A 27,200-nucleotide genomic window follows, 5' to 3' on the forward strand; every position below is an offset into this window, starting at 1 on the left:
GTGCTTGCATTGCATTTTGGGGGTTTCCGCATGTCCGTGCAGCCCCCCGCAGTCCTTTTTGGCTCTGGAAGGCCTCCTGCACCAACCTGTAAGCCAAAAATGGGTGAGGGTGGGGCAGGGTGCATGTGCAGGGAGGCGCACTCGCATTGTGTCTTGGGGTTTGGGGCACATGCGCGCTTTGGGCACTTGGCACCAAAAAGGTTAACTATCCCTGCCCCAGGCTGTTTTGGAGGGGGTCAGGTTAGCTTCATATATTCCCTTATCCCAGCCAACAGGAGCTCATTGGAAAAACATGGCTGAACAAACCATGGTTTAGTGTAACCAAGCATGCTTCAGCAACAGAGAGAGAGAGAGAGACATCAGTCCCCACTGATGTGTGGGATGAACAGGATCTACAAGACAGCCGCTTCTGGTAATTTGAGGAATATATTTAGTAGTGCTTTATTCATATACAGCTTGACTTATAAAGCTCGAAAGCGGTGAAATGATGCCAGAGGACAGGATTCCCCAACCAGTCACACTTCAGAAGTGCGGAACTGCAACTCCCATTATGCCAGACAAGAGGGCCACAACTGCAGAGGTGGTATTCAGCCAGTTCTGACCAGTTCTGGAGAACCGGTAGGGGAAATTTTGAGTAGTTTGGAGAACTGGCAAATAGGCTGGCCGCGCCCCTGCTGCCTCCCAGCTGATCTTCTTCTGTTACCCTGCACAGGAGAACAGAGCTGTAAAGCAGGTTAGTGGGGTGGGGAGGGAATGGGGATTTTGCAGTATCCTTCCCCTGCCACGCCCAGAAATCCACACCACGCCCACAAAGCCACACCCACAGAACCGGTAGTAAAAAAAATTTGAATCCCACCACTGCACAACTGGCTACGAACAATGGGAGCTGCAGTCCAACCCAAATGGTCAGGGCAGGTTACAGGCTAGGTGAGAGGATTTTAGCACTGGTGCACACGGACAAGGATTTTAGCACTGGTGCACACGGACAAGGTGTTCAAGGCCTTCTCAGAGGTCAGTGAGTTGTGGGGAAGAAGGCAGCCGCTCGGTTTACCTCACATACCCCTGGCGCCTTCTACAGTTGCTACGTGAGAAGCAGAAGTTCTAACCTAAGCATATTTAGTCTTGAAGATTCCCCTGAGCGAGTGGGTGGGAAGCCTGAGAAGCCGTTGAGGGTGAGGAGAAGCCCGGGATAGAAATCTGAAACAAGGGGGTGTTACAGATGCAACTCTGGGGGGGTATGGGAAGCAAAAGGCCAGGCCAAGATGGAGAACAGCAGCAGCCCTTCCGTTTTGCAACTCAGAGCCCGGGAGCAGGCCCAGCTAAAAACAAACCCCACCCCACCCCCAATACAAGGGGCATGTCACTGGGGCACCCCCTTCTTCGGCGCAGGCTGCGACCGCGGCGCTTTATTTCTTCATTTTGGCGTCGTAGGTGCCAGCGTTCTTGTAGGACGATACGTAGCCGCTGTTGTCTACGATGTTCTCCCGCCCGCTCTTTCCTTTGCCCTTCCCGGTCTCGTCGAAGCGTTCCTTGTGGGATCCAGTGTACTTGGAGGTATCCGTCAGCCGCTCCACAGCCCCTACACTCTTGGCTTTCTAGGAATCACAAAGACAAGGCAGAGCTCAGGTTCCATCATTGACCAACGCCCAACTGCCATCACCAGGGGTGGCATTCACTTACCTTCCCTACTGCTTTGCAAATGTGCTTCACCAACAAATGCGCGCCGACAAAACCACCGCGACAAAACGGCGAAGTCGAAAGTGCGCCCACTAAAGCATGTTGACAAATGCGCACTGACAAAAACAACGCAAAAACAACGGTAACAATGTTAACAACCCTAACCCTAACCCTAACCCTAACCTAAAAACCCTAATCATGCTTTTGTGGGTGCGGTTTTGTCGGTGCACTTTAGTGGGCATGCTTTCGACTTTGCTGTTTTGTCGCGGTGGTTTTGTCGGTGTGCATTTGTCGGGCGCGCATTTGTCGGGTCACGGCAAATGTAAATGTGCGCGGTCAGCCTTCCGCGCATGGGCTGTTGGTGAAAAAAGGGCCTAAACGGGAAGGCATAGATCTGGGATGGGTGGGCGGGGCCACCAGTGATTTCCGCTACCAGTTCGGGCGAACCGGTCCAAACCGGTAGAATACTACCTCTGGCCATCACCATCATAATGCTTCATAATGCCTTACAGCATTCTCTGGGAAGTTGACCTGGTCAGCCTATTGGCCCCAACCATCCGGGTGCTCAGATGGTTAAACACTGTATTTGCTAAACATTGGAAGAGTGGTTTCCCACCACTGGGATACAGGAAGACCACACACAACTGGTAAGCTTCGGCCCCTTATATTTTGTTTCAGTACATTGAAAAACTTCCTGATCTGTACAACGTAAGAAAAGTTGTGAGTTCTCCAACTCTGGAGGTTTTTCAAAGAAGCTGGACATCTGCCTCTCCTGGGTGGCGGGGATGGTTCTCCTGCACACCGCAGAGGGTTGGATTGGATGATCCTGTGCTCAATTCTGTGTCTTCTAAAAGACCTAACATGGATTTAAAGAAAAACCTCCCATCGAGGAAAAAGGAAAACAAAGGGAAATCTTGACTATTTCCTTCACGATTTACCCTCTGTAAAAAGCAAGTAGTGTAGATTTTAGCCAACAAAATATAGGCCACCCTGGTAATTCTGCCTCTCTCCCTTTATTTGTGTATTTATTTATCACACTGCCAAGTTTTCATGGATGCACTTCAGTTGTGTTACAATTAAAATTCCCAAAATTTCCAGCAAATCACCAACCCTAACATTCCTCCACATCTTAGAATCTGCCCATCTCCTGGTTCTGCAATGCATAGGATAATTTTCATGGCTCGACTTCTACGGGATCCTTCCTTCCCTCCATCCCTTTCGCTTTCTGTCTCCTTCCTTCCTGCCTTCCACCCAGTGGTGGGTTTCAAAAAATTTTGGAACCTCTTCTGTAGGTGTGGCCTGCTTTCCGGGTCCACTGGTGGAACTTCTTCTAACCGGTTCAGTACATTTGACGAACCGGTTCTACTGAACTGATGCGAACCGGTAGGAACCCACCTCTGCTTCCACCCCTCCATCCATCCCTTCCTCTTTCTGCCTCCTTCCCTCCTTCCTTTCCTCTTTCAATCTCCTGCCTTCCCTTCATCCATTCCTCTTTCTATCTTCCTTCCTTCCTTCCATTTATCCATCCATCCTATCCTCTTTCTGTCTCCTCCCATCCCTCCATTCATTCCTCTTTCTATCTTCCTTCCATTCTTCCATCCATCCTATCCTCTCTCTGTCTCCTCCCATCCCTCCATTCATTCCTCTTTCTATCTTCCTTCCATTCTTCCATCCATCCTATCCTCTTTCTGTCTCCTTGCATCCTCCATCCCTTCCTCTTTCAATCTTCCTTCCTTCCATTCATCCCTCCATCCTATCCTCTTTCGGTCTTCTTCCATCCCTCCATCCCTTCCTCTTTCTTTCTGTCTTCCATCCATCCATCCCTTCCTCTATCTTCCTTCCTTCCTTCCCTCCCTCCTTTCCTCTTTCTGTCTCCCTTCCTTCCCTCCATCCCTCCCTCTAGCTCCCACCTTCCCTCCCTCCCCTTCCCCCCCTCCCTTCCTCTCCACCCTCCTTCTCTCCCTCTCCACCCTCTCTCCCTCCCTTTCTCCCAGGAGCAACACTCACAGTGATGCCCACGTTGGTTGGCTCTTTGCCTGCCACCAGTTGGCAGATGGAGTTGAAAGCCTCCTCGCCACTTTTATCCTTAAACCGCTTTGGCGCCAGTTCTTCCAAGGCCCGCTTGAACTCCTCGTAACCGATGACCCGGGAGGATTTTGCTCTGTAAGACGATGGGAACAAAGAGCTCACAAACCACTCGCAGGGAAAGAAGACCCCCTTTTGGTCGGTTGCCCTCCGCCCTTTTATGCCCAGACCCAGCGGAAAGAATAAATGGGGTTTTCATTTATCCAGAGAAAGGGGTTGTGCTGGTGACTCCTCAGGAATTGCAATCATCTTCTGTAGGCTTCAAGGTAATGCTGCTTGTTTGTGTCTTTATTTTGGAGACGTGTGTTTTATAACCTGTGGTCCGGTTTCTTTGCATATAAATAGTATCTTGGGAGTGTGACCGATTTCTCTTTGGAGGCAAGATAACTCTCGGGAGGATCTCCCTGCACTTCCAAATCCCATTTATTGATTTGATTTATGCCCATTTCACATAAAAGACTCTGGCTCGGTTACAATTGAATAGATGAAAGCCATAAAAGGCGTAACGTCGAATTAAAAAAAAAAGAGAGAGCAGCCAAGCTTCATAAAATCCCCTTCCACAAAGCCAATGTCAGGTCTGCCGTCATATTCCATTTAGCGTCTTCGGCCTGCCACACTCTCTTATTATTTTTCTATACTGTTTCAATAGTGGGGAATTGGGAGGGGGAATAGTAAGGAGTAGAATGTGTTTGTTTTCAAATGAAAAAAATTCCTTTCTAGAAGCCCAAGGTCATCCTTTGTCTCTGCACCTCTGCACCTGACCGGAACTAGATTGGGTGGAAATGCCAGCATGGCAGTGGAAGATTGGACCATGTGATGGACTTGTGGGTGTGGAGCAGAGGTGGGTTCCTACCAGTTCACACCTATTCAGTAGAACCGGTTCGTCAAATCTACCGAACCGGTTAGAAGAGGTTCCACCAGTGGACCCGGAAAGCAGGCCATACCTACTGAAGAGGTTCTAAAAAAATTTGAAACCCACCACTGGTCCTTGGATAGGATTATTCTACACTATCATGCTCATATTTATAAAACTCAGTGCCTCTGTAAAAGGTAAGGATGACTACTGCGTTTGTGGTGCAATCAGAACATTGCATGTGTTGAAGTTGTTTTAACGCAAACCAAAGATGCCTTTTAAAAAACAAGTTTACATCATATTCTTATGCATGCCAGTGCTGTGTGTGAGGTAATTTAAGGTGGTTCTGACAAGTGTCGTCAGCATCTTCATATTCGGTCACATGGGAGGCAAGCCACTCCCATCCAGTCACATGGGCGGCAAGCCACTCCCACAAAGGAGGCCACACCCACAGAGTAGGTTCGAACAATTTTTGAAACCTACCACTGGTGTGGAGGCAAGATCATGAACGTTCACCTGGGTGGGAAACCCCAGAAGCTTTCAGATTCGGGTTTCCACAGATTGTACCAACACGTCTCTCTTATTAAATTGGAACTTTGATGAAAGCTCTGCCTTGGACTCTGATTTAATTCTGGATGATATTTGGAACGCTGACAGCCAAGAGAAAGCCTCGATTACAGTTCTACAGCCCCAGATCGGAGCAGAAAAGCAAATATATATATATATATGTAGGGCCTTGTGAAAGGCCAGCGGGGCTAACCTAGTCTCAGGTGGAATGGATATTCCTCAGGGCAAGTATCATGATGGAAAAGGACCAATGGTGAGTTTCAGCTGCCATTGCAACCAGTACGCTGCGATGGGAGCCGGGCGGAGCATCGCACAGGCGCCGTACGCTGTGCAGGCGGGCGCAGATGGCCTGTTTCCTTCAAATACAGGTAAGGATCGAGGGCAGGTGGGTGGGCCCTCCAAAGCACCTTTCCGGTGTGGTGGCTGCTGCTTCCGGCAGGGACCGGTACGCACGTATCGGGACATACCGCCTGCAACCCAACACTAAAAAGGACCTCCACCTGAGCTGTGCCAGCTGACACTCAGAGAACAACTCCAGCAGCATGCCCCTTATGCTGAATCGGGTGCAGAGGTGGGTTCCTAACAGTTCGGAGAGAGAGTCCCATAAATAGCCCAGTCCCAAGGCGTGAAAATTCTCTACAATGCCAGTAATCTCTAAACAGAAGTCCTATGCCCGTGATGGCGAATCTATGGCACACATGCCAGAAGTGGCACACAGAGCCCTCTCTGTGGGCACATGCACTGTTGCCAGCTGGTTTCCGGCACCTGCATGCACCCCGGCCAGCTGATACTATATCAATAAATCCTAGTATAGGGCAGTGGAGGCAAACCTTTTCATAACCAAGTGCCCAAACTAGAAGAGCAGGTGGCCGGCATGTGGCCGGGTTTCTGTGTCTCTGGCACACACATGCATGCATGCATGTGCGCATGTGTATTCCGGCTTGGGCATTTGGTGCCGAAAAGGTTCACCATCACTGCTTCTGAAACTACAGGATAAATTCAAGGAAGCCCTACAAGATTTGGATTTGGAATTAGGACCCAATCTGGGTTGGCCACCGGGACCAGAGGTTTTGGCTGGAGCCCATCCTCAGGGGATTTCTCTCTAGCAAAGTGTGTGCTGTTCTGTCAGACGCAGATTTGATGCTACAACATTATCCTAAGACATGTATATTTGCCTTCTCTCGTTGGATTTAGGAGATCAAAGGGCCATCTGAGAAGGTTTCAACCACAACCATGTCTCTCTCTCGTTCTCTCATTCTCTCTCTTTCCCTTTCTCTCTCTCTGTCTCTCTTTCCCTTTCTCTCTCTCTTTTTACTTCTCTCTTTTTCTCTCTTTCTCTTTCTCTTTCTCTCTCTTTCCTTCTCTCGCTTTCCCTCTCTTTCTTTCCCTATCTCTCTTTCCCTCTCTCTCTCTTTCTCTCTGTTCCCCCCTCTCTTTCTCTCTCTCTCTTTCACTCTCTCTTTCTCTTTCTTTCCCTTTCTCTCTCTCTGTCTCTTTCTCTGTCTCTCTTTCCCTTTCTCTTTCTCTCTCTCTCTTTCCCTTTCTCTCTCTCTTTCCCTTTCTCTCTCTCTTTTTTTCCTTCTCTCTTTCTCTCTCTCTTTCTCTCTTTCCTTCTCTCGCTTTCCCCCCTTTCTCTTTCTCTCTCTTTCCCCCCCCTCTCTCTCTTTCCCTCTCTCTTTCTCTTTCTTTCCCTCTCTCTCTTTCCTTCTCTCTCTTTCCCTCTCTCTCTTTCCCCCTCTCTTTCCCTCTCTCTTTCCCTCCCTCTCTTTCCCTCTCTCTCTTTCTCTTTCTCTCTCTCTTTCTCTCTCTCTCTTTCCCTCTCTCTCGCTGTATCTCTTTTTTGCTCTTTTGCTCTCTCTCTCACCTCCTTCTCTCACACACACATCTCTCTCTGTATCTCTCCCTCTCCTCCCTCCAATTAAACCATTTGTTTCTGTAATCAAGGCCTTTCCTTCACAAACAAACAAGGCCGGCAGACTAAGCTACATTTTCTGCCAGAGCTAAGGACTTAACCTCTGTAACAACAAATGGGGCCGAGCCAAAGGAGTAGTAGCAAAAAGACATTCTGCCAATACTTTGGATCAAATGGGAACAATTTGGTCTTCTCAAAAGCACAGATGTGGTCCTCAGCTGTGCCAAGTGCAAGTTGGCATTCAGCCAGGGAAACTGGGTGAGGTTTGCATGTGTGTATTTGTGTGTGTGCCGGTGTGTGTGTGTGTGTGTGTGACAGAGATCTATTTGTATTTATCGGAATTACTACGCTGCACAATGGCTGTAGGCTCCGGAGAGTCACGGGCAATCATCAAAACCTTCAAACAATACACAATCCTAGCATCTCACAAACAGTCTCAGGGACACCCAGAAGGGACTGGCCTGAGCTCAACATCCTCCAAATGCTTTTTTAAAGAGCCATGTTTTTGCCGCCCCGAGAAAACTTAGCAAGAGTTGTGGTCCACAGGTTTGCTTGTGTGCCTTCAAGTCACTGTTGGCTCCTGGCAACTGCCAAGACAAGGGGTCAGCAACCTGTGGCTTTGGAGCCGCATGTGGCTCTTTTATCCCTCTGTTGCGGCTCCCTGTCGCCAGTCGGCGCTATAATTTTGAGAGGACCATGGCGAAGCATGGCGCGCCAGGAGGAGACTCTATGGCAAGGAGCAGGTTTTCCGGTCAGCTCCACAATTGATAGGGCTTTCAGTTAGGACAGGTAGAGGAAAAAGGATGCTATGCTATGCTAGGAGGAGACTCTATAGTGGGTGGACCAGACTTCCGCTCCAGTTAGGACGTTTGTGGCTCCTGGTGCCTCTTGAAAGCCTCTGCCAGCGAAAACAACTCAAGAGAGCCACACGTGTCCCTCCCGAACTTTGCTTTTGGCTGCAATGGCTTCCCGCAACTCTCTGCCAGCGAAAACAGAGTTCAGGAGGGTCTCGCGCACAGCCTTCCCGAGCTCCATTTTCACTGGCAAAGATACTATGGGCCGGTCCTTCATTGTTTCCAGGGTAGCCCTACAGGCCAGATCTAAACACTCGTGGACTGGATACAACCCGCTGTCCTTGTGTTTGACACCCCTGCTGTAGGATATGCTGCCTAGAGGGCCTGGAAGGGGAAAAAAATCCAATGTAGCATACATACATTAAAATGCAGTGATAATATGCTTTAATGGTATGTTCTACATTTGTTGGAAAGCTCTCCGTGTCAGAGCTCCTCCGTTTCACCAACGAAGCCCCGTCAAGAAGCCAACACTTATATTTAACTATTTTTGGGTCCGTGGAAATACCCCCTCCCCCCATGAAAATAAAAATTAAGGGCTGGAAGAGACACCTGCAACAATAAAAAAGAAAGGAAAAGAGGAGGAGAGGAGAGGAAGAAGAGGAAGGAAGATAGAGGTGAGGAGAGGAACATGGAAGGGAGAAGGAGAGAGGGTAGGAAGGGGAAGTGAGGAGGAGAGGAGAGGAAGAGGAGGGAAGGAAGATAGAGGTGAGGAGAGGAACATGGAAGGGAGAAGGAAAGAGAGTAGGAAGGGGAAGAGAGGAGGAGAGGAGAGAAGAGAGGAGGGAAGGAAGATAGAGGTAAGGAGAGGAACATGGAAGGGAGAAGGAAAGAGGGTAGGAGGGGGAAGAGAGGAGGAGAGGAGAAGAAGAGGAGGGAAGGAAGATAGGGGTGAGGAGAGGAAGATGGAAGGGAGAAGGAGAGAGGGAGAAAGAAAGTAGAGAAGGGAGGGAGGGAGTAAAGAAAGGGAAAGAAGATGGTGTCAAAACAGGTGAGGGATGGTAAACAAAGCAACCCAAATGGTATGTTTATAACCCTGTAAATGGAATGATAAATGTATAAGAATGAAGAATGTAAAAAAGAATAATAAACTATGTGAATGTATACCTATAACTGTATATAGAGAACAAAAAATTAAAAAAAAAACTTTTCAAAACAAAAGAAGCCAACACTTACTTCACCTTGGTGAAGACAATGTCCACCTCCGTGCCGGTGACGCCTTTTCCATCGATCACCTTACAATCTTTACACAGCTTGGCCCAGTTCTTGCCATTCATTTCCTGCCCCGTCGCTTTGGTGTCTCCATAGATGGCGAATTTCCGGAAGCTTTCCTGCAAGGATTCCATGTCTGTGCTCTCCGCCATGGTGCCCTTTCAAAACACAGGAACAGGCCCAGGTTGAGATCCAGATTGCAGATAGGGGATATGAACTAACATCCAGAATATTGGGAGAGAGACACGCAACCCAATGATCTCCAGGTTCTTATGGATTTCGGTTCCACCCCACTTGGGCTTAAAGGCCAGGATAAGGCAACCTTGAGTCACAGGCTATGTTGGGTTAAGGCTTAGGTAAAGGTAAAGGTTCCCCTCGCACATATGTGCTAGTCATTCCCAACTCTAGGGGGCGGTGCTCATCTCCGTTTCAAAGCCGAAGAGCCAGCGCTGTCCGAAGACGTCTCCATGGTCATATGGCCGGCATGTGTAAAGGCTGAAGGCACATGGAACGCTGTTCCCTTCCCACCAAAGGTCTACTTGGATTTCTACTTGCATTTTTACATGCTTTCGAACTGCTAGGTTGACAGAAGCTGGGACAAGTAACAGGGGCTCACTTCATTATGCGTTGCCAGGGATTCGAACTGCCGAACTGCTGATCTTTCTGATCGACAAGCTTAGTGTCTTAGCCACTGAGCCATTGCGTTGGAAACTACTAGCACGCATATGCGAGGGGAACCTTTACCTTTACTTATATAATGATTGAAAAGTTAAATGGGAACAACATTAAAACACGGACATTTCTTCTAATCTATAGGAACCCAAGACAATTAAGAATAAAATATTTTGTCCACGGGGGCCAAGGATATTGTGCAAGCTGTAATCCAAGGTCTCCAGGAGGCCTAGACTGGATGCAGATTTCCTAAAACCCCTGTGATGTTATCTCCTCCCTCCTCTCGGAGGCTTTCTTCAAACCAGTTTATGTAACTCATCTTCTGCAAAATGTTTGAGGGAATGGAATCCAGAGGCATCATGCTAAAAGCCCATTAATCAATCCTTTATTTGTTTCATTTCAGAGGTCAACAGTGGAGATCCGGAGGGAATTATGAAACCCCCAAATTAGCAGAAGGTTGCAATCCTCCTTAGGTGGATCTTCCCAGAGCAATTCATGGTAGCTATCTAGATTTCTTTCTTTCTTTTTTTTTTTTTTTGGTTATCTGTGGCGATTGCAATTTATTCCACTGAAATCCAGCTCAACAGAAATGGTGTGCGTTTGAATAATTAGTTACGCAAATAGCTAATTATTAGGTATGATAACAAATAAACTGTTGAATTGAAATATTATCTAAGGATAGCTGGAGGGCTTTCTAATTATACGATAATTCTATTGGATCAGGTTTGATCCCGGTGCCAAAAACAGTATCGGGTAGACAATTGGAGGTTTTGTGCATATGAAAACGCCCAACGTTAATCCATTTTAGACAACAGAACACAGTGTCAGGCCTGCAGTCATATTCCCTTTTTAGGATCTTTGGCCTGCCACATTCTCTATTATTTCACTATGCTGTTTCATTAGTGTAGTAATTGGGAAGGGGGAATAGAAAGGAGCAGAATTGTGGAATGTGTTGTTGTCACTCTTTTCTAGAAGCCCAAGGTCATATTTTGTCTCCGCACCTCTGCACCTGACCGGAACCAGCAGGGTGGAGATGCCAGCATGGCCGAAGAAGATTGGACCATGTGATGGATTTGTGGGTGTGGGGATAAAGATCATGAACTTTCACTGGGTGGAATTCCAGGAAGCTTTTAGATTTGGGATTCCACAGTTCGTTGCCAACATGTCTGTCTTATTAAATTGGAACTTTAAGGATAGCTCTGCCTTGGACTCTGATTTAATTCTGCATGATATTTGGAACGCTGACACACAGTTTCTTATCAGAGCCAGAGAAATATTATTTACTGGTTCTATTTAATGTAAATCCTGAATTCCTGGCAGAAGACTGCTGGTCCCACACCTTACGCATCGCCATTAAAAAGAATCCCTATCACCTTAGGACAGTGATGACATTTTTATTGTCGTGTGCCAAAAGCATGCGTTCGCACACATGCTCACACCCATGTGCACATGACATCCCCCATGCAGCACCTCTGCCCCAGCTCCCCCCTACTCCCATGCATGTGTGCGCAACTCTCCCCCGGGTTTTGGGCCTAGCAGTCCTCCCTGCAGCCTCTTGGGACAAAAAATGGGGCGTGGTAGGGGCACGTAGAACTCCCCCACGGCCTGTTTTGGGCCTAGTAGGTCTCCCTTGAAGCATCCTGGAACCAAAAACGGGAGCGTGGGGTGAGCAACACTCCCCCACGCTTCCTCCCAACCCCCATGCATGCACACATATCTTCCGTATGCACCCCGCACGCCCCTGTGCATGCACACCAGAGACCCAAAAATCAGCAGGTTGGCGGGAGGTGCGTACGCATGCGGGGTGGAGCTGAGTTGGGGCAACAGCTCGCGTGCCCGCAGAGAGGGCTCCGTGTGCCATAGGGTTCACCATCACAGCCTTAGGATATCTGTCTTGTCATTCGAATTAACGTTCTGGTTTTGTTAGGACATTATTCTTCAAGTTTAGCCTAATTCTGCTTCCTACTCATTTCCACCCTCGAAGCTCGAAGCAAGGAAATGCAGTTCTGTTCCAAGTTGTTATATAAAGAGCAATCAAAAACAGTATGAGTAATAAGCACAACAAGGCAGAAATTATTCAAAAATGTTCCACGGTACTAGATTGAAAGGCTGCTTCTTGTTGCAAATTGCAGATGATTTCTTCTACAGAAGAATGGCAAATTAACTTGGGGCTATATGCACTGCTGTCCAAAATCACCATCCATTTGAATTTTGAAACAAATTTTTAATTATAAAATTAATTCCGTATATAACGTTTGGGTTTCTTCTAACATCAGAGCATAACACTTCGATTTGCTTAATATTTTTTTAGACAGAAATTATTATTACCCCTATTTTGATTTATAATTTATATCAAACCAATGATCATCTTCTATAATTGAACATTAGCTTGATTTTAACAATGGTTTAAAGCTTTTAAATGGTAGTTTCATAATGCTTGTGAACCTCTTTTCTGTTTATTTTTCCTTCTGCTTCCCTTTCTCAGTAATGTTACTTCTTTAAGTACCAATTAAAATAAAAACATAACTTATAATGTTTATATGCTATAATTAGGCTAAAGAAGTAAGATATGGAAAAAACCATAAATAATATCAAAACAACATTGTAAAAAAACAACCACAACCTAATATTGGACTGAAAAGGAGGCAACCTGGAACGCCTCTACATAGAAATTGTGTAGAGTGTGAGGGCTGCAACATTTGTCAAGCCATTGACTCAATGGCTTCAGCCAAGTCAGAAATTGTGTAAGCCTCAAACGTTTGTGTTTCCACTCTATGTAGAAAAACCGCCATATAATAATGAATGGATGGTTCTCAGATATTTACTATGATGCAAACGCTACTTTTAATTCTGGACTGAAGAGCCACATCTGGTGCTGATTTGAGAGCTCTGTGTGGATAGAGAGATAGATAGATAGAAGGAGAGATAGAGAGAGATGGATGGATGGATGGATGGATGGATGGATGGATGGATGGATAGATAGATGATAGATAGATAGATAGATAGATAGATAGATAGATAGATAGATAGAGGAGAGAGAGAGAGACAGAAAGAGAAAGACAGACAGACAGACAGGGAGGGAGGGTTTAAAAGCAGACCTGCATAGGAATCACAGCCATCAGAATCACGGAGACAGAAGAGATAGAGAGATACAGATAGACAGACAGACGATAGATAGATAGATAGATAGATAGATAGATAGATAGATAGATAGATAGATAGATATTAGAGAGAGAGAGAGAGAGAGAGAGAGAGAGAGAGAGAGAGAGAGAGAGACAGAGAGAGAGAGATGCCTTAAAAGCAGACCTGCATAGGAATCACAGAATCATGGAGACAGAAGAGATAGAGAGATAGAGACAGACAAACAGACAGACAGATGATAGATGATAGATAGATGATAGATAGATAGATAGATAGATAGATAGATAGATAGATAGATAGATAGATAGATAGATAGATAGATAGATAGATAGATAGATAGAAGATAGATAATAGTTAGATGATAGATAGATAGATAGATAGATAGATAGATAGATAGATAGATAGATAGATAGATAGATGATAGAACGAACTCAGTGCACTAATCCACTTTTACACACACACATAACCACCACCCTGTATTCTTCCAGCGCACTGATGGCTTTTCTGCTTGACTTAATCATGGAGAGGCAGATGACTCTGAAGGAGGCAAAAACCATTGGTAGAAAAAAGCATTAACCTTTCCTCTCTGAGCTCAGGAGAAAAGCCTTCCAGGGTCTCCATGGGCCACCTCTGCTACCAAAACGAAAGACCCAGAAAGAATTCCAGGGCTGCCAGTTCGGTCTGAACGCCCCCAAGAGCCAGGCCTTCTTCTGTCATGTTTAACTGCCACACGAGTGATTTCATTCTCGCTTCTGGCCCCCAGATTGGATGTCAGGAACCTATAAGCTGAGCAAGCAGGTGTCGGCCTCTCCAGGAGGGACGGGCAAAGTCCACTCAAGAGTTACGCCCAGGGTCAGGTTAGGTAAAGGACTATTTTCTCGCTGAGTCCTGGGCGAAGCTCTCTTCTCCGGCTCCTCTGAGACTTTGGCCAACTGGGAGTGGCATAGCAACGGGTCTCCCCTCACCCTCAATTCTTGCCGGTGACCCAAAGTGAGCCCAATGATCTAAGTGAGCTTAAAAATAAAACTTTTGGCAGGAAAAAAAAAGGCATTATATAAGGAACAGGTTCATGCCCCGGATCTGCTCCCTCCCTCAGCCCAACTGTAGAGCCAGAGGGAAGCAGGAAGGAAGGTTATCCAAGGTACTCGTTCCCTTGCAAGAAATCAGCAATTCCTCTGCTCTGGGTCACCCTGCCCATAGCTCCTCCTGAGCCCAATGCCCTTAGTAACCCTGCTTTTCCTCCGTTAGGGCACCAGCCAACCTGGGCTTTTGCCAGATCCAAGACCATAGTTACAAGCCCTGACATTAAACAAAAACAGACGGGTGCGTTTGGCTGTCGGTGTGGCCAGAGTTTGTGTTGCGCAGCGACGGTTGCTATGGGTGGGTTGTGATCTTTGGATGCTGTTGCAAGCAGGGAGGATGGGGGCTGTCCTGAACTCTGCAAAAAGAGACACGTGCGGATGTGTGTGACAGGAGGAGTGTTGATGCGTTCATTCTTATCTCTGCTTCCCCACCGGCTCCAAGGCTGGGGAGAGAGAAGATTGTGAAAGACTGACACAGATGAACCAAGAAGTGTTCACACACACACACACACACACACCGGGCACAAAGGCAGCAGATGCGGAATGGCTCCACTGCGCACTTAGGAAGATAAACGCCGCACGAATTCTGGCTCAACCAAACTCAGTTACAGATCCCAGACCTAGATTTCATAAAGACCTCTGGCGTCTCTTCACGCGCACAGACTCTGGCGATGGGGGGGGGGGCATTGATTGATTGATTTTTAAAAATTGACAGAGCCACCCACCTTCTAACCAATCCTGGGCATCTCCCAGTCAAAAGTGTTTGAATTTTTATTTCAATGTCCGGGGTCGGAATACACGGAGCGAACGCAATGTTTGAATGCGCGTTCAAATGCATGCTTGAGCACTTTTCATTTCCATGAGAAAAAAAAAACCCTGTGGTTTCCAAAAACAGACAAGCTAAAAAAAACAGACAAATTATAAAGATACAAAATAAAAAGTCTTCTCGCTCACACACAACATATAAAGTGTAAAGAGGAGCTGCATGCATGAATTTGTATGGCATGTCTGTTTCTGCATGAATTCCCTAAATATGGAAGGACTTGTATCTTTGCAATTTATATTGTTTTATTGTTTCCTAGTATGATGTGCTTGCTTATTAGTATCCTATGACTATCAATAAATGTTGTACCTTATGAGTCTTGATGAATATATTTTCTTTTCTTTTCTTTATGTACACTGAGAGCATCTGCACCAAAGACAAATTCCTTGTGTGTCCAATCACACTTGGCCAATAAATAATTCTATTCTATTCTATTCTATTCTATTCTACTCTACTCTACTCTACTCTACTCTACTCTACCCTACTCTACCCTACCCTATATTCTATTGAAGTCTGTTTCATTACACTCCATTCCATCCTGTTCTCTGTTCTTTATTCTATTCTGTTCTGTTCTACATATTCTCTATTCTATTCTATTCTTTCTATTTCTATTCTATTCTACCCTACCCTACTCTACATTCTATTGAAGTCTGTTTCATTACACTCCATTCCATTCTATTCTCTGTGCTCTACTGTATTCTTTATTCTATTCTGTTCTACATATTCTCTATTCTATTCTATTCTTTCTATTTCTATTCTATATTTTCTATTCTATTCTATCCCCAGACTGATGACTGCACTAGAAACAGTAAATCAGCTACATTGTGGATGGTGGCTCCTAGTTATTGTCTTTCTTTCAAACTCTCCTTCCTTTCCTCCATTGCTCAAGGTGTTGACTCAAGCCGTGTTCACTATACAAGCAGGATTCTTTCAGCAGATTGCCTAATTCACACCGTTGGGCTAGTTGCTTGTTTTCTTGGATACATAAACAAACATGCAGTAACAGGGCTTCCCCGCCCAATAGGCTAGCTCATTTCAGACATCAGGCCAAGCCCAATGTTTGCACTAACTATCATGTCACGGAGTATGCAAACCACGTTTCAGATTCCAAAGATGGATCACAAACAAGCCACATTTAAGAAGAGCTCAATATTGGCTTTCATTTGTACGTCTGTTGGCATTCTTTTCTCCTTCGACTATGCAGTCATTTCATTGTATTTGCTAAATTGTAACTACATAATTTTGCATTTGCAAAATAAATACATTGGTGGGCTTTAGTTCATCAAAGCAAACCATAGTTAGCATTAAACTAAAGCTTAAAAACACACATGGAATCGTGGTTTCAAATTCTAGTTTGTTAGTCTGGTCCCTAAAGTGTTCAATCTTTTGCATGGATTTTGATCGGTTTATTTATTTTTGGCCTGCAATGTTGGTCTTCTGAATGCCTTCTAAAATGTGTTGCAACAAATGATACTTATCCCTAGTTAACTTCTCCAACTTGAGGGAAGATTGATAGTGGTTATTGGTTTTTTTTTTTTAATTTAGCTTTATTTAACTGTTGTAGAGTGTATTTACAATTTTAACTTGTTGTGACCTGCCCGCTGGCTTCCTTTCAATTGGGCAGGCTACAAGAATTAACAAACACATTGGCTTTTACATGGAAATTGTATTTTTGGGGCTAGTCATTCTCCAACCTCAGAGTCATTTTTTTTTAACGTCCCCTAGACTGCCAAAAAAATGGCAGTATGCTTTTTTTCTCTTTGGGGAAAGAAACACATCTGTAATTTACATCTTAAAATAAGCTTCATGTCATTTTAATAAGCAAAACGGGGTGGGTGGGTGGAGAACAGCCTCTAAAAAACACCACTTGCGCATATGCAGAAAAGGAAAAGTACATTTTTGGTTGAAGCTGCATGCAGCTCTACCCATTTTGCAGAACTGCCTTACTCCCTGGGGCTCTCCAAAGCTATTAAGTTCTGTAGATAGATATTTGTGTGTTCTGAGTTGTATACTGCAGAATAAACTGACATGAGAGGTAATGCTGTCATTAAAACCTAAAAAAAGAACTCAAAACATCTTTTTTTTTAATCCAGAATTTGCTATGCTTAATCATGGCAGTGTTTACATTTTAGATTGTCTATGTTTATGTTTCTGTAGGCTGCCCAGAACCATAACCATAACTATAACCATATACAATTATACAATAAATACTTATACGCTTTCTCTCTTCCTCCCTCCCTTCTTCCTCCCCCTTGCTCTTCCTCCCTTCCTTCTCTCTCTTCCTCCCTCCCTCCCTCTCTCTCTCTTCCTCCCTGCCTCCCTTCAATCTCTTCCTCCCTCCCTCCCCTCCCTGTCTCTTCCTCCCTCCCTCCCTCCTCTCTCTCTTTCTCTCCCCCTCCCTCCCTCCCTAATTACCAGTAATTCTGGAGGGCAAAGGTGCAATGCACATTATGTTGGGAACGGCCATAGTAGGGAGATCATTGGCCTGTGTGTATTTGACATCTCTTTTATAAATTTGCAACGCAGTAATCTCCCCTCTTTCAATGGACTGGGGAGCATCCTGAAATCTTTGGTTGTTAACCCCCTTGGGATACCTGAGAGGACCTCATATTTTTTTAATGACCTTTTCTGGAATGAATATGAACAGATCTGCCCCGCTCATGTGTATTTACTGCCTTAGATCTGTGATGGGAACAAATCTACCCGTAAACACTTAAATGTATCTCAGGGGGGAATAACAGTCCAAACAATTGCAGCCCTGTTCACTTCCAAGGGCTGCAACACAGAGCTGTCTCTTCCCCCTCTTTGACCCATTCATTAAAAGGAGCAGAAGCGCATATTATGGACTGGAAGCATCTCCCAATCAATGAAGCATCTCTTGCTCGACACATTCCTGCTCGGATTGAAGTGCAAATAGACCGAAGCCCCGTTTTTTTAAATGCGGGATGCTTAAGAAAGACTCTTAGACTCTCCATCTCTGCTTGCAAGGACCAGGAATATAGAATGCAAACCCCAAAAGGAAGCGGCTATAATTCCTAGCCATTTTCTCAGATCGGGTGTGAGGATCACTAGCACGAGTAAGGACGACTGTGTGCCTCCCCCACCCCACCAGATCTTATTAAACTGGATGGCTCAGCTGATCCATTGGTCAGGCTGGACTCCTGGAAGGCGCAGTTCAGCAGTGGAGAGAAGAACATGGCTTCCCACCGCTGCTCTGGAGAGCTGGCCAGATATAATACCATCGTGTCTCAAGATGGCGGATGATTCAAAACTGCAGAACAAGGGGGTCTGTCCTCATCACCAGGGCTGGTTTTCAATGGCCAGGATTGAAGGTTGAAAGGAAATGCTGAAAATATGTACGTGACCTGATTTAGGGCAGAAACAAAGCCTTTTTGTACTTGTTATCAGTACCGACAGGCATGCTCAGAACAACTACACTAGACCACCCCCCGACAGGTCTAGGGCAGTGGTGAAATTCAATTTTTTTTACTACCGGTTCTGTGGACGTGGCTTGGTGGGTGTGGCAGGGGAAGGCTACTCAAAATCTCCATTCCCCCTCCACTCCAGGGGAAGTGCAAAATCCCCATTCCCTCCCACCTCCTAAGGAAGGATCCTGCAAAATCTCCATTCCCACCCCACTCCAGGGGAAGGATATTGCAAAATCTCCATTCCCACTCCAGGGGAAGGATATTGCAAAATCTCCATTCCCACCCCACTCCAGGGGAAGGATATTGCAAAATCTCCATTCCCACCCCACTCCAGGGGAAGGATATTGCAAAATCTCCATTCCCACCCCACTCCAGGGGAAGGATATTGCAAAATCTCCATTCCCATCCCACTCCAGGGGAAGGAAAGTGCAAAATCTCCATTCCCACCCCACTCCAGGGGAAGGATATTGCAAAATCTCCATTCCCATCCCACTCCAGGGGAAGGATATTGCAAAATCTCCATTCCCACCCCACTCCAGGGGAAGGAAAGTGCAAAATCTCCATTCCCACCCCCCACTCCAGGGGAAGGATATTACAAAATCTCCATTCCCATCCCACTCCATGGGGAGAAAAGTGCAAAATCTCCATTCCCACCCCACTCCAGGGGAAGGAAAGTGCAAAATCTCCATTCCCACCCCACTCCAGGGGAAGGATATTGCAAAATCTCCATTCCCACTCCAGGGGAAGGATATTGCAAAATCTCCATTCCCACCCCACTCCAGGGGAAGGATATTGCAAAATCTCCATTCCCACCCCACTCCAGGGGAAGGATATTGCAAAATCTCCATTCCCACCCCACTCCAGGGGAAGGATATTGCAAAATCTCCATTCCCATCCCACTCCAGGGGAAGGAAAGTGCAAAATCTCCATTCCCACCCCACTCCAGGGGAAGGATATTGCAAAATCTCCATTCCCATCCCACTCCAGGGGAAGGATATTGCAAAATCTCCATTCCCACCCCACTCCAGGGGAAGGAAAGTGCAAAATCTCCATTCCCACCCCCCACTCCAGGGGAAGGATATTACAAAATCTCCATTCCCATCCCACTCCATGGGGAGAAAAGTGCAAAATCTCCATTCCCACCCCACTCCAGGGGAAGGAAAGTGCAAAATCTCCATTCCCACCCCCACTCCAGGGGAAGGATATTGCAAAATCTCCATTCCCATCCCACTCCATGGGGAGAAAAGTGCAAAATCTCCATTCCCACCCCATTCCAGGGGAAGGAAAGTGCAAAATCTCCATTCCCATCCCACCTTCTAGGGGAAGGATACAGCAAAATCTCCATTCTCACCCCACTCTAGGACCAGCCAGAGGTGGCATTTGCCAGTTCTCCGAACTACTCAAAATTTCCGCTACCGGTTCTCCAAAACCTGTCAGAACCTGCTGAATTTCACCCCTGGTTTAATGCACATCAGTAGATCATTACCCTCTGCCTCCAGTTCATTGACTCTGATAAAGGGTTTTGTAAGGTTTTGTGCAAAGAAGACTTGGCACCATCTATGGAGATTCTCAGTCATCCTGGTTATGGTTGTCCCGAAGGGAAAACCAAGAATCTTCTCCCATTCAGTGAACCGAAGAAAATTCTTGGATGAGAAGTGAAAAGTTTTCAAGGGAAAAAAAAAAAAAACAAGAAAATCCAGATGCCTTTTGAAAAAGCATCTTTGGGACAAGCCTTGGAATCATTTGCTGCTTGGTCCTTTTAAACTGGAGATACCAAAGAATGCACCCAGGGCTTTTCACATAGTCTGTCTTGCAATTTTTGCAAGGATCTAAAAGTGAATGCCAAACATCTTTGACCAGGGTGGAGAAAAGGTGGCCCTAATGAACCTCAATGGTCCATCTCGGTGTTTCTCAAGCTCACCAACTTTAAAAGGTGTGGAAGATGCTGGCTGGGAGGTTCTGGGAGTTGAAGTCCGCCCTTCCTGAAGCTTCTGAGCTTGAGAAACACTGATCCATATACAGAAGGTCATCTCAAATCTATTGGCTTGCTGAAGTTCTTGGATCAACTGTGGATCCAGTCTCATGACTGCTTCTTAGGTTAATAATCAACACTAAACAAGATGAAAGCTAGAATAGTTGATTAGAATAGAGCTGGAAGGGACCTTGGAGGTCTTCTATGCCTCTGTTTAAACAACCAAGGATTGTATTAGCATTTGTGGCTGTTGCTTTACACTGCTGGCTCATGTTTAAGTGGCTCATATTATGTGGCTAATTCATGTTAAGGTCTTCTAATCCAACCCCCTGCTCAAGTGGTTGTCCAGTCTCTTCTTGAAAACCTCGAGTGATGGAACAACCACAGCTTCTGATGGCAAGCTCTTTCACTGGTTAATTGTCCTCACTGCTATGAAGTTTCTCCTTTAATCCCAGGTTGCTTCTCTCCTTGATTAGTTTCCATCCATTGTTTCTTGTCCTGCCTTCTGGTGCTTTGGAGAATAAGTTGACACCACCCCTCCCCTCCTCTTTGTGGCACTCCCTCAAATCCTGGAATCCTGCTATTGTGACACCACCACCACCCAGTCTTTCTTTTCTCTAGAGTATTGCAAAATCTCAATTTCCAAATATTAGCCAAATATTCTGCAACTGTTCTTCACATAGTAGTTGTGTTAGTTCGCAATAAACCGGAGTGCAAAGCAGGATCGCTTCACACAGACTGCTAAGTCCAGAATGAAAAGATTCTGAAGTTGCAAATATCAAACGTATCAGTGGAAATCTCTAGGCAAAGCTCAGCTAAGGTTAACTTGCCCCGTTAGAGGGTAGCCATCTATTTTCAAATGTTTACTCAAACAAAAAGCATAAGAACCATCTGCCTGATTGAGCCAAGCAGCCCTTCTGCGTATCTCCTACTGTTACAATTAAAATCTGTGCATCTCTAGATGAGATTTTTTTTGCTTTCTCCCAAGTCCTATTAACAACCACAAAGGCGAATAAACATCAGTGGAGACCAAAGAGGATATTCCTAGCCGTCGCGCCTAAACAACCCACTAGGATAAGCAGACAGATGCACGGAGTGAAAGAGCCATCCAGCCAGCACTAAAGGAGAACCCATTCAGCCAAGCCCATGCTCGGTATCTAGAGATGCCTTAAGAGCAGATCTACATGGGAATCACGGCGATCAGGATCGCAGAAAGAGAAGAGATAGAGATAGATAGATAGATAGATAGATAGATAGATAGATAGATAGATAGATAGATAGATATAGATATAGATATAGATATAGATATAGATATAGATAGATATAGATATAGATATAGATATAGATATAGATATAGATATAGAGATGATAGACAGACAGATACATAGATGATAGAAAGATAGATGATAGAAAGATAGATGATAGAAAGATAGATGATAGATAGATAGATAGATAGATAGATAGATAGATAGATAGATAGATAGATATAGAGATGATAGACAGACAGACAGATAGATAAATGATAGAAAGATGATAGAAAGATAGATGATAGATGATAGATATAGATGATAAATAGATAGGTAGGTAGATAGGCAGGTAGGTAGATAGATGATAGATGATAGAAACAGACAGATAGATGATAGATAGATGATAGAAAGATAGACGATAGAAGATAGAAAGACGATAGATAGATGATAGATAGATAGATATAATGATAGATAGAGATAGATAGATAGATAGATAGATAGATAGATAGATAGATAGATAGATAGATAGATAGATAGATAGATAGATAGGCAGGCAGGCAGGCAGGCAGGCAGGCAGGCAGGCAGGCAGGCAGGCAGGCAGATGATAGATGAGAGAGAGACAGAGACAGAGAGAGACAGAGAATATATATATTTGCATTATTTACCCTACAGCCTGGTGGAAAAAACCAGACTGCATCCCAGATTAAAGCCGTGCAGAGCAAAACATGACGTCACCGAGTTGTCTTCGCTGCAACCCGCAAAAAAAAGGGGAAGCTTCGACGCTCTGTCTCCAACCCGGCGCCCTCCCGAGTGGTCCTTCACCCAAAATCAATGGAGGTGGCGGTGGGTGGGATGTGGTCCGGAGCATCTGGAGGGCGTCGGGCTGGGGGGGGGGGAGGGTTCCCCTGCTCATGGCCATCTATGGCTGAGATTTCAAGGGGGTTGATGTGCAAGGAAGCGCGGCCAGACAGAGAGTAAGAGGGAGGGTCCTTGGAGAGGGCAGCTTGGAGAAGGGATGCGCGGAGCTGGAGCTGCACACCAGGGAGGGATGGTGCAGGGCGCGTGGCTACAGCTGCGGCTTGTGCAGCGACACCGGTGGGAAAGCAGAAGGACGCTGACTGCAAGCCTGGTGCGCACCCCACCCCCACCCCGTCCTGGGAATCGTCCCTACCCCACCTCGCTTTCCCAGCTTGCTTACCCCGCTCGCCTTCCAACCTCGCTGCGCCTTTTTGCAGAACGCGCTGCTTTGGGGGGGAAAAGGCTTGCGCGACCGTCCGGGCGAGGCTCAGCTGTTGATTCCCGTCTCCATAGAGATCTGAGTGACACAGCGGCTGGGGGGGCGGGGGAGGAGAGGGTGGAGGCAGAGCAGAAGAACAGCGAGGGGGAGGGGAGGGCCGGCCCGGGCTAGGCACCGCCCCTCCGCTCGGCCAAAGCCCCGGGTTCCGGGCAGTGGTGGCACTGCAAGCGAAGATGAGGGTGGTCTATGGATAAGGCCAGAGGGATGAATGTGGCCCCGCGGGGATCATGGCAGAGGCGCAGGCGCAGCGGGAGAGATCCGTCTAGGCGACCTCGCGCACCCCCTCCTATCCCACTCCCCAGACTCGGTTTAGCCCGCTGAACCTTGGATTCGAGGCTCTGGGCAGGTTGCGCGGGGGATTTTAATTCCTGCAGGCTTGGCAGAGGCTGTTCAATCAAAGGTCCCTTCCAACTCTGTTGGCCTGTCCTGTTCTGTTGGAATTCTGCAGTCTAGTCTTGTCTAATTCTAAATTCTATTCTATTCTAATTCTAATTCTGAATTCTATTCTATCCTATCCTAACCTAATCTATCCTATTCCTACTCTACTCCTATTCCATTTCTAAAATCTATTCTATTCGAATTCTGAATTCTATTCTATCCTATCCTATCCTGTTCCTATTCTACTCCTATTCTATTCTGAATTCTGTTCTATTCCATTCTATTCTTACATTACATTACTCCACAGTAGACTTTTACACCTCAACAACCCCACCTCCTTGCACTTCCCCCACTATAGGATCCTTTCCAGACCTAATAGGTTGGATTGGGGGTCCTCCTATCACCTCAACAGGAATGCACCGTTGGAGAGATTTGCTAGTTTCCCTTGCTAGTGGGATCATTCCCACACTGACTGATCTTTCCCATCCACCTCAACAACTTAGTTTTCAAAAAAAAAGAAGAAAGGGCAGGGATGCCAAGGACTAAATGTGTGCTTTGTGTGCTGTGGCATATGGGGTTTGGAGGCCTGGCTTGACTGCTGTTGTCTAGCAAGGAGAAGGAGAGAGAGGGAGGGAGGGGAGAGGGAGAGAGAAAGGAGAGAGAGAGATGGCAGAAGCAGCTTCTTGTGGCTGTGGATGGCAGCCGAGAGATCAGGAGGGCTGAACGTGTTATATATAGTTATTGATTGATTAGGTGTCCTCCTACCTAGACCACATAGATTTTCCATAGAATGGAAGAAATACGAAAGCGCTCACCTCCTGTCTTTGTGAAGCATTTATCCTGGCAAATGACAAAGGCGCATCCAGCCGTTTAAAAACCCGCACTCACACTGTGGTGCCTGCAAGCCTTCTTTTATCTCCCTGGGATCCAAGAGAAAGAGGCAACAAGGAGATTCAGATTGAGCATTGTTTGACTGTTCATGCTGGATACCTGGTAGTTGACTTGATCCATTTCCCAGGTTAGAATAGAATAGAATAACAGTTGGAAGGGACCTTGGAGGTCTTCTAGTCCAACCCCCTGCTTAGGCAGGAAACCCTACAGCACTTAAGACAAATGGTTATCCAACCTCTTCTTAAAAACTCCCAGTGTTGCAGCATTCACAACTTCTGGAGGGAAGCTGTTCCACTGATTAATTGTCCTAACTGCCAGGAAATTTCTCCTTAGTTCTAATTTGCTTCTCTCCTTGGTTAATTTCCACCCATTGCTTCTTGTTCTGCCCTCAGGTGCTTTGACTGCCTCTTCTTTGTGGCAACCCCTGAGATATTGGAAGACTGCTGTCATGTCTCCCCTGGTCCTTCTTTTCATCAAACTAGACATACCCTGACAGTGAGAACAATTAATCAGTGGAACGATTTGCCTCCAGAAGTTGTGAATGCTCCAACACTGGAAGTTTTAAGAAGATGTTGGATAACCATTTGTCTGAAGTGGTGTAGGGTTTCCTGGCTAAGCAGGGGGTTGGACTAGAACAGTGGTCCCCAACCCCCGGTCCGCGGACCGGTGCCGGGCCGTGGAGTACCTGGCACCGGGCCGCGCAGCGGCCGGGGGCCATGATCACTGCAGCGGCCGGGGGCCATGATCGCTGCAGTGGCCGGGGGCCATGATCGCTGCAGCGGCCGGGGGCCATGATCGCTGCACCGCAAAGGCTCCTGGGCCGTGCGCAAAAGCTCCTGGGCCGTGCGCAAAGGCTCCAGGGAAGAGAGCCCCGCGCTGGTACGCACGTGATATATAAACAATCAATGTGTCGTTGCGAACAACGCCCCCCCACCCCTGCACGCGCTCAGCGGGCCACGGTAAAATTATCAAAGGCTGACTGGTCCGCGGCGATAAAAAGGTTGGGGACCACTGGACTAGAAGACCTCTTAAGGTCTCTTCCAACTCTGTTATTCTATTCTATTCTAGATAAGCGGCTGTCCAATTTCTTCTTACAAACCTGGAGTTCCCATGATTTCAGAAGGCACTGGTTAATTGTCCTCACTGTTAGGAAGTTTCTTCTTAATTCCAGGTTGCGTCTCTAGCCATGCTCAAGAGAGTTCTGCAGTTGGGCTTCAACTGATCATGCGAAAGGGCTATGCAAGGCCAACATTAAACCCTGTGGCTTGGCCTGCTCGTGCTCACCCACATGCAGAGAAAGATAAATCAATGGAAAGAGCTTCATGCGTGTAATCTTGAAACGAATAAGGGAAGCTACCTGGAGGCTATTTAGTAGAGTACAATTATTTCTCTACTTCGGCTTCAAAAGCGGACTAGCATTACTGGGTAAAATTAGCCGGTCCGTAGCTTTTGTTCAAACCTCCGGAAAACCTTCCTAAACAGCTAAGAAGGGAGGCGAAGCTTTTCCACTGGATGGGATGGAGGAAAGACAGAGAAACCCTCTGCCAAATGGACAAGAGATTGTCTTGTATAAAACTACACTGGATGGGAAGTTGGATTGGATAAGCTCTAAGGCAGAGGTCACCATCCTTTCGGACCTCAGGGACCACTAAATTCATAATTTTAAATCCCACGGACCACTAATATGATCAGCCTAATGACTGGACGGGCGGGCGTGGCTAAGCGGTCATGTGACTGGGTGGGTGGGCATGGCTAGGTGGTTATGTGACGGTGGGTGTGGCCAACTGAATGTCACTCATGTCAAGAGGCGCCATGCCAGCTTCTACTCGCTCCTCCCTTCCCAGCCTCTCCTTCTCTGCCTACCCGGGATCCTTAGGGCCCCAACAGGAAGCAGTTGTTGGAACTAAGCAGCCACCACGAGAAAGAGTTGGTAAAACAGCTGACTCAGTTCAAATTCTGACCGAGAAGGAGGCCCAGCAGAAGCACCTCACTCAGGACTATGAGCATAGGCTTTCCAAGCAGAGGGAAGACCTGCGAGAGTGCAAGGCCATTTACTGGTGCCTGGAAGCTCAGGAGGCTGAGATGGTCAGCCAGTTCCAGGCCTTGATACAGTCCCACTGGAACAAGACCCTCCGGCTCTTCACCACCAGTGGCGCTTCCCTCCAGCCTTCGCCCAAAGCCCCATATCAGGAGGTTGAAGCAGACCCCAAGTTGGAATTTCTGCCCCATACAAAAAGACCCCAAAGGGGGTGAGACTCTGCAGCAACGCAAACATTCATTGCATGTATCCATCTCGGGGGCCGTAGTTTGAGGACCCCAGATTTAGTGCAATATAAAAAATGCAAATAATTTTTCTGCGGGCCACCTACATTTTCTCATGGAGCACCGGTTGGTGACCATTGCTCTCAGGCACTCACCCCACTCAAGGTTAAACAAAGATGCAAAGGGATGAGTAAACGTGATCTGTTGCAAAAGGATTCTAGTTTGCATTTATGGAGGGAGACAAACAAAGCTAGCCAGCCTTGGCAGCTGACTCTCCTGGGACACATAAATGCTTGTAACTGATAGCTGGAGGAAGGAAAAGACATGCTAGGCAACATTCAATAATATAAATATATATGTACTTTTAGTGCTGTAAGCAGGAATGTCCCCCACCCACCCGGATATCTGCCTTTACCTTCCAGATACATTCCTGACCCATTATAAATACAACAGAGCATTATGGACGCTCCCTCTAGCAAAGCATTAAGACTGATCGATTACATTTCTATCCTGCCGGAGTTGACCGCTTCTGAGTGGTTTACATTAAAAACAGGAGAATAAACACTAGAGAGGAGGAGATGCGTTACAATTACAAACAGAAGCTGCTTCTATAACATCGTCAGATTCGTTGGCCAACAAGGCTATTTTTATTTATGCAACATCAATGCTTTTAAATTCTTGATTGAGGCTATTTTGATTTTTTTTTTTTAATCAAAGAAATGTAAACTGATATCAGCATCTGGCCTCTTTCTCTCCATGTTACAAAAACGGTTTCTGAGAACTAAGAACATTCCCACATAACAGGAATATTATACAACAAGGAAGTAAAATGCAACTAATTATATTGCTA

General features: G+C 46.3%; 1 protein-coding gene across 1 annotated transcript; it reads right to left on the bottom strand.

The window, feature by feature from the left end:
* Window positions 1–790: 790 nt before the first annotated feature.
* On the bottom strand, window positions 791–22,904 carry TPPP3 (tubulin polymerization promoting protein family member 3). Its single transcript, XM_032231389.1, has 4 exons — window positions 22,721–22,904; window positions 9,122–9,315; window positions 3,685–3,838; window positions 791–1,595 (listed from the first exon to the last, which is right to left on the bottom strand). The coding sequence occupies exons 2-4, from the start codon at window positions 9,307–9,309 to the stop codon at window positions 1,407–1,409; spliced, it is 531 nt and encodes a 176-aa protein (XP_032087280.1). The 5' UTR covers window positions 9,310–9,315; window positions 22,721–22,904; the 3' UTR covers window positions 791–1,406.
* Window positions 22,905–27,200: the final 4,296 nt, after the last annotated feature.

Source organism: Thamnophis elegans, chromosome 14 (genome assembly GCF_009769535.1).
Source record: "Thamnophis elegans isolate rThaEle1 chromosome 14, rThaEle1.pri, whole genome shotgun sequence".
NCBI classification, from domain to species: domain Eukaryota; kingdom Metazoa; phylum Chordata; class Lepidosauria; order Squamata; family Colubridae; genus Thamnophis; species Thamnophis elegans.

What these genes read in the sequence shown, in the direction of transcription:
- TPPP3 (XM_032231389.1), bottom strand. Translation starts at nt 9,309, where the DNA reads ATGGCGGAGAGCACAGACATGGAATCCTTGCAGGAAAGCTTCCGGAAA. An exon ending in ATTGTCTTCACCAAGGTGAA is followed by an intron (nt 3,839 to 9,121) that starts GTAAGTGTTGGC and finishes ATCGTCTTACAG; the next exon opens with AGCAAAATCCTCCCGGGTCA. An exon ending in CAACCAACGTGGGCATCACT is followed by an intron (nt 1,596 to 3,684) that starts GTGAGTGTTGCT and finishes TGTGATTCCTAG; the next exon opens with AAAGCCAAGAGTGTAGGGGC.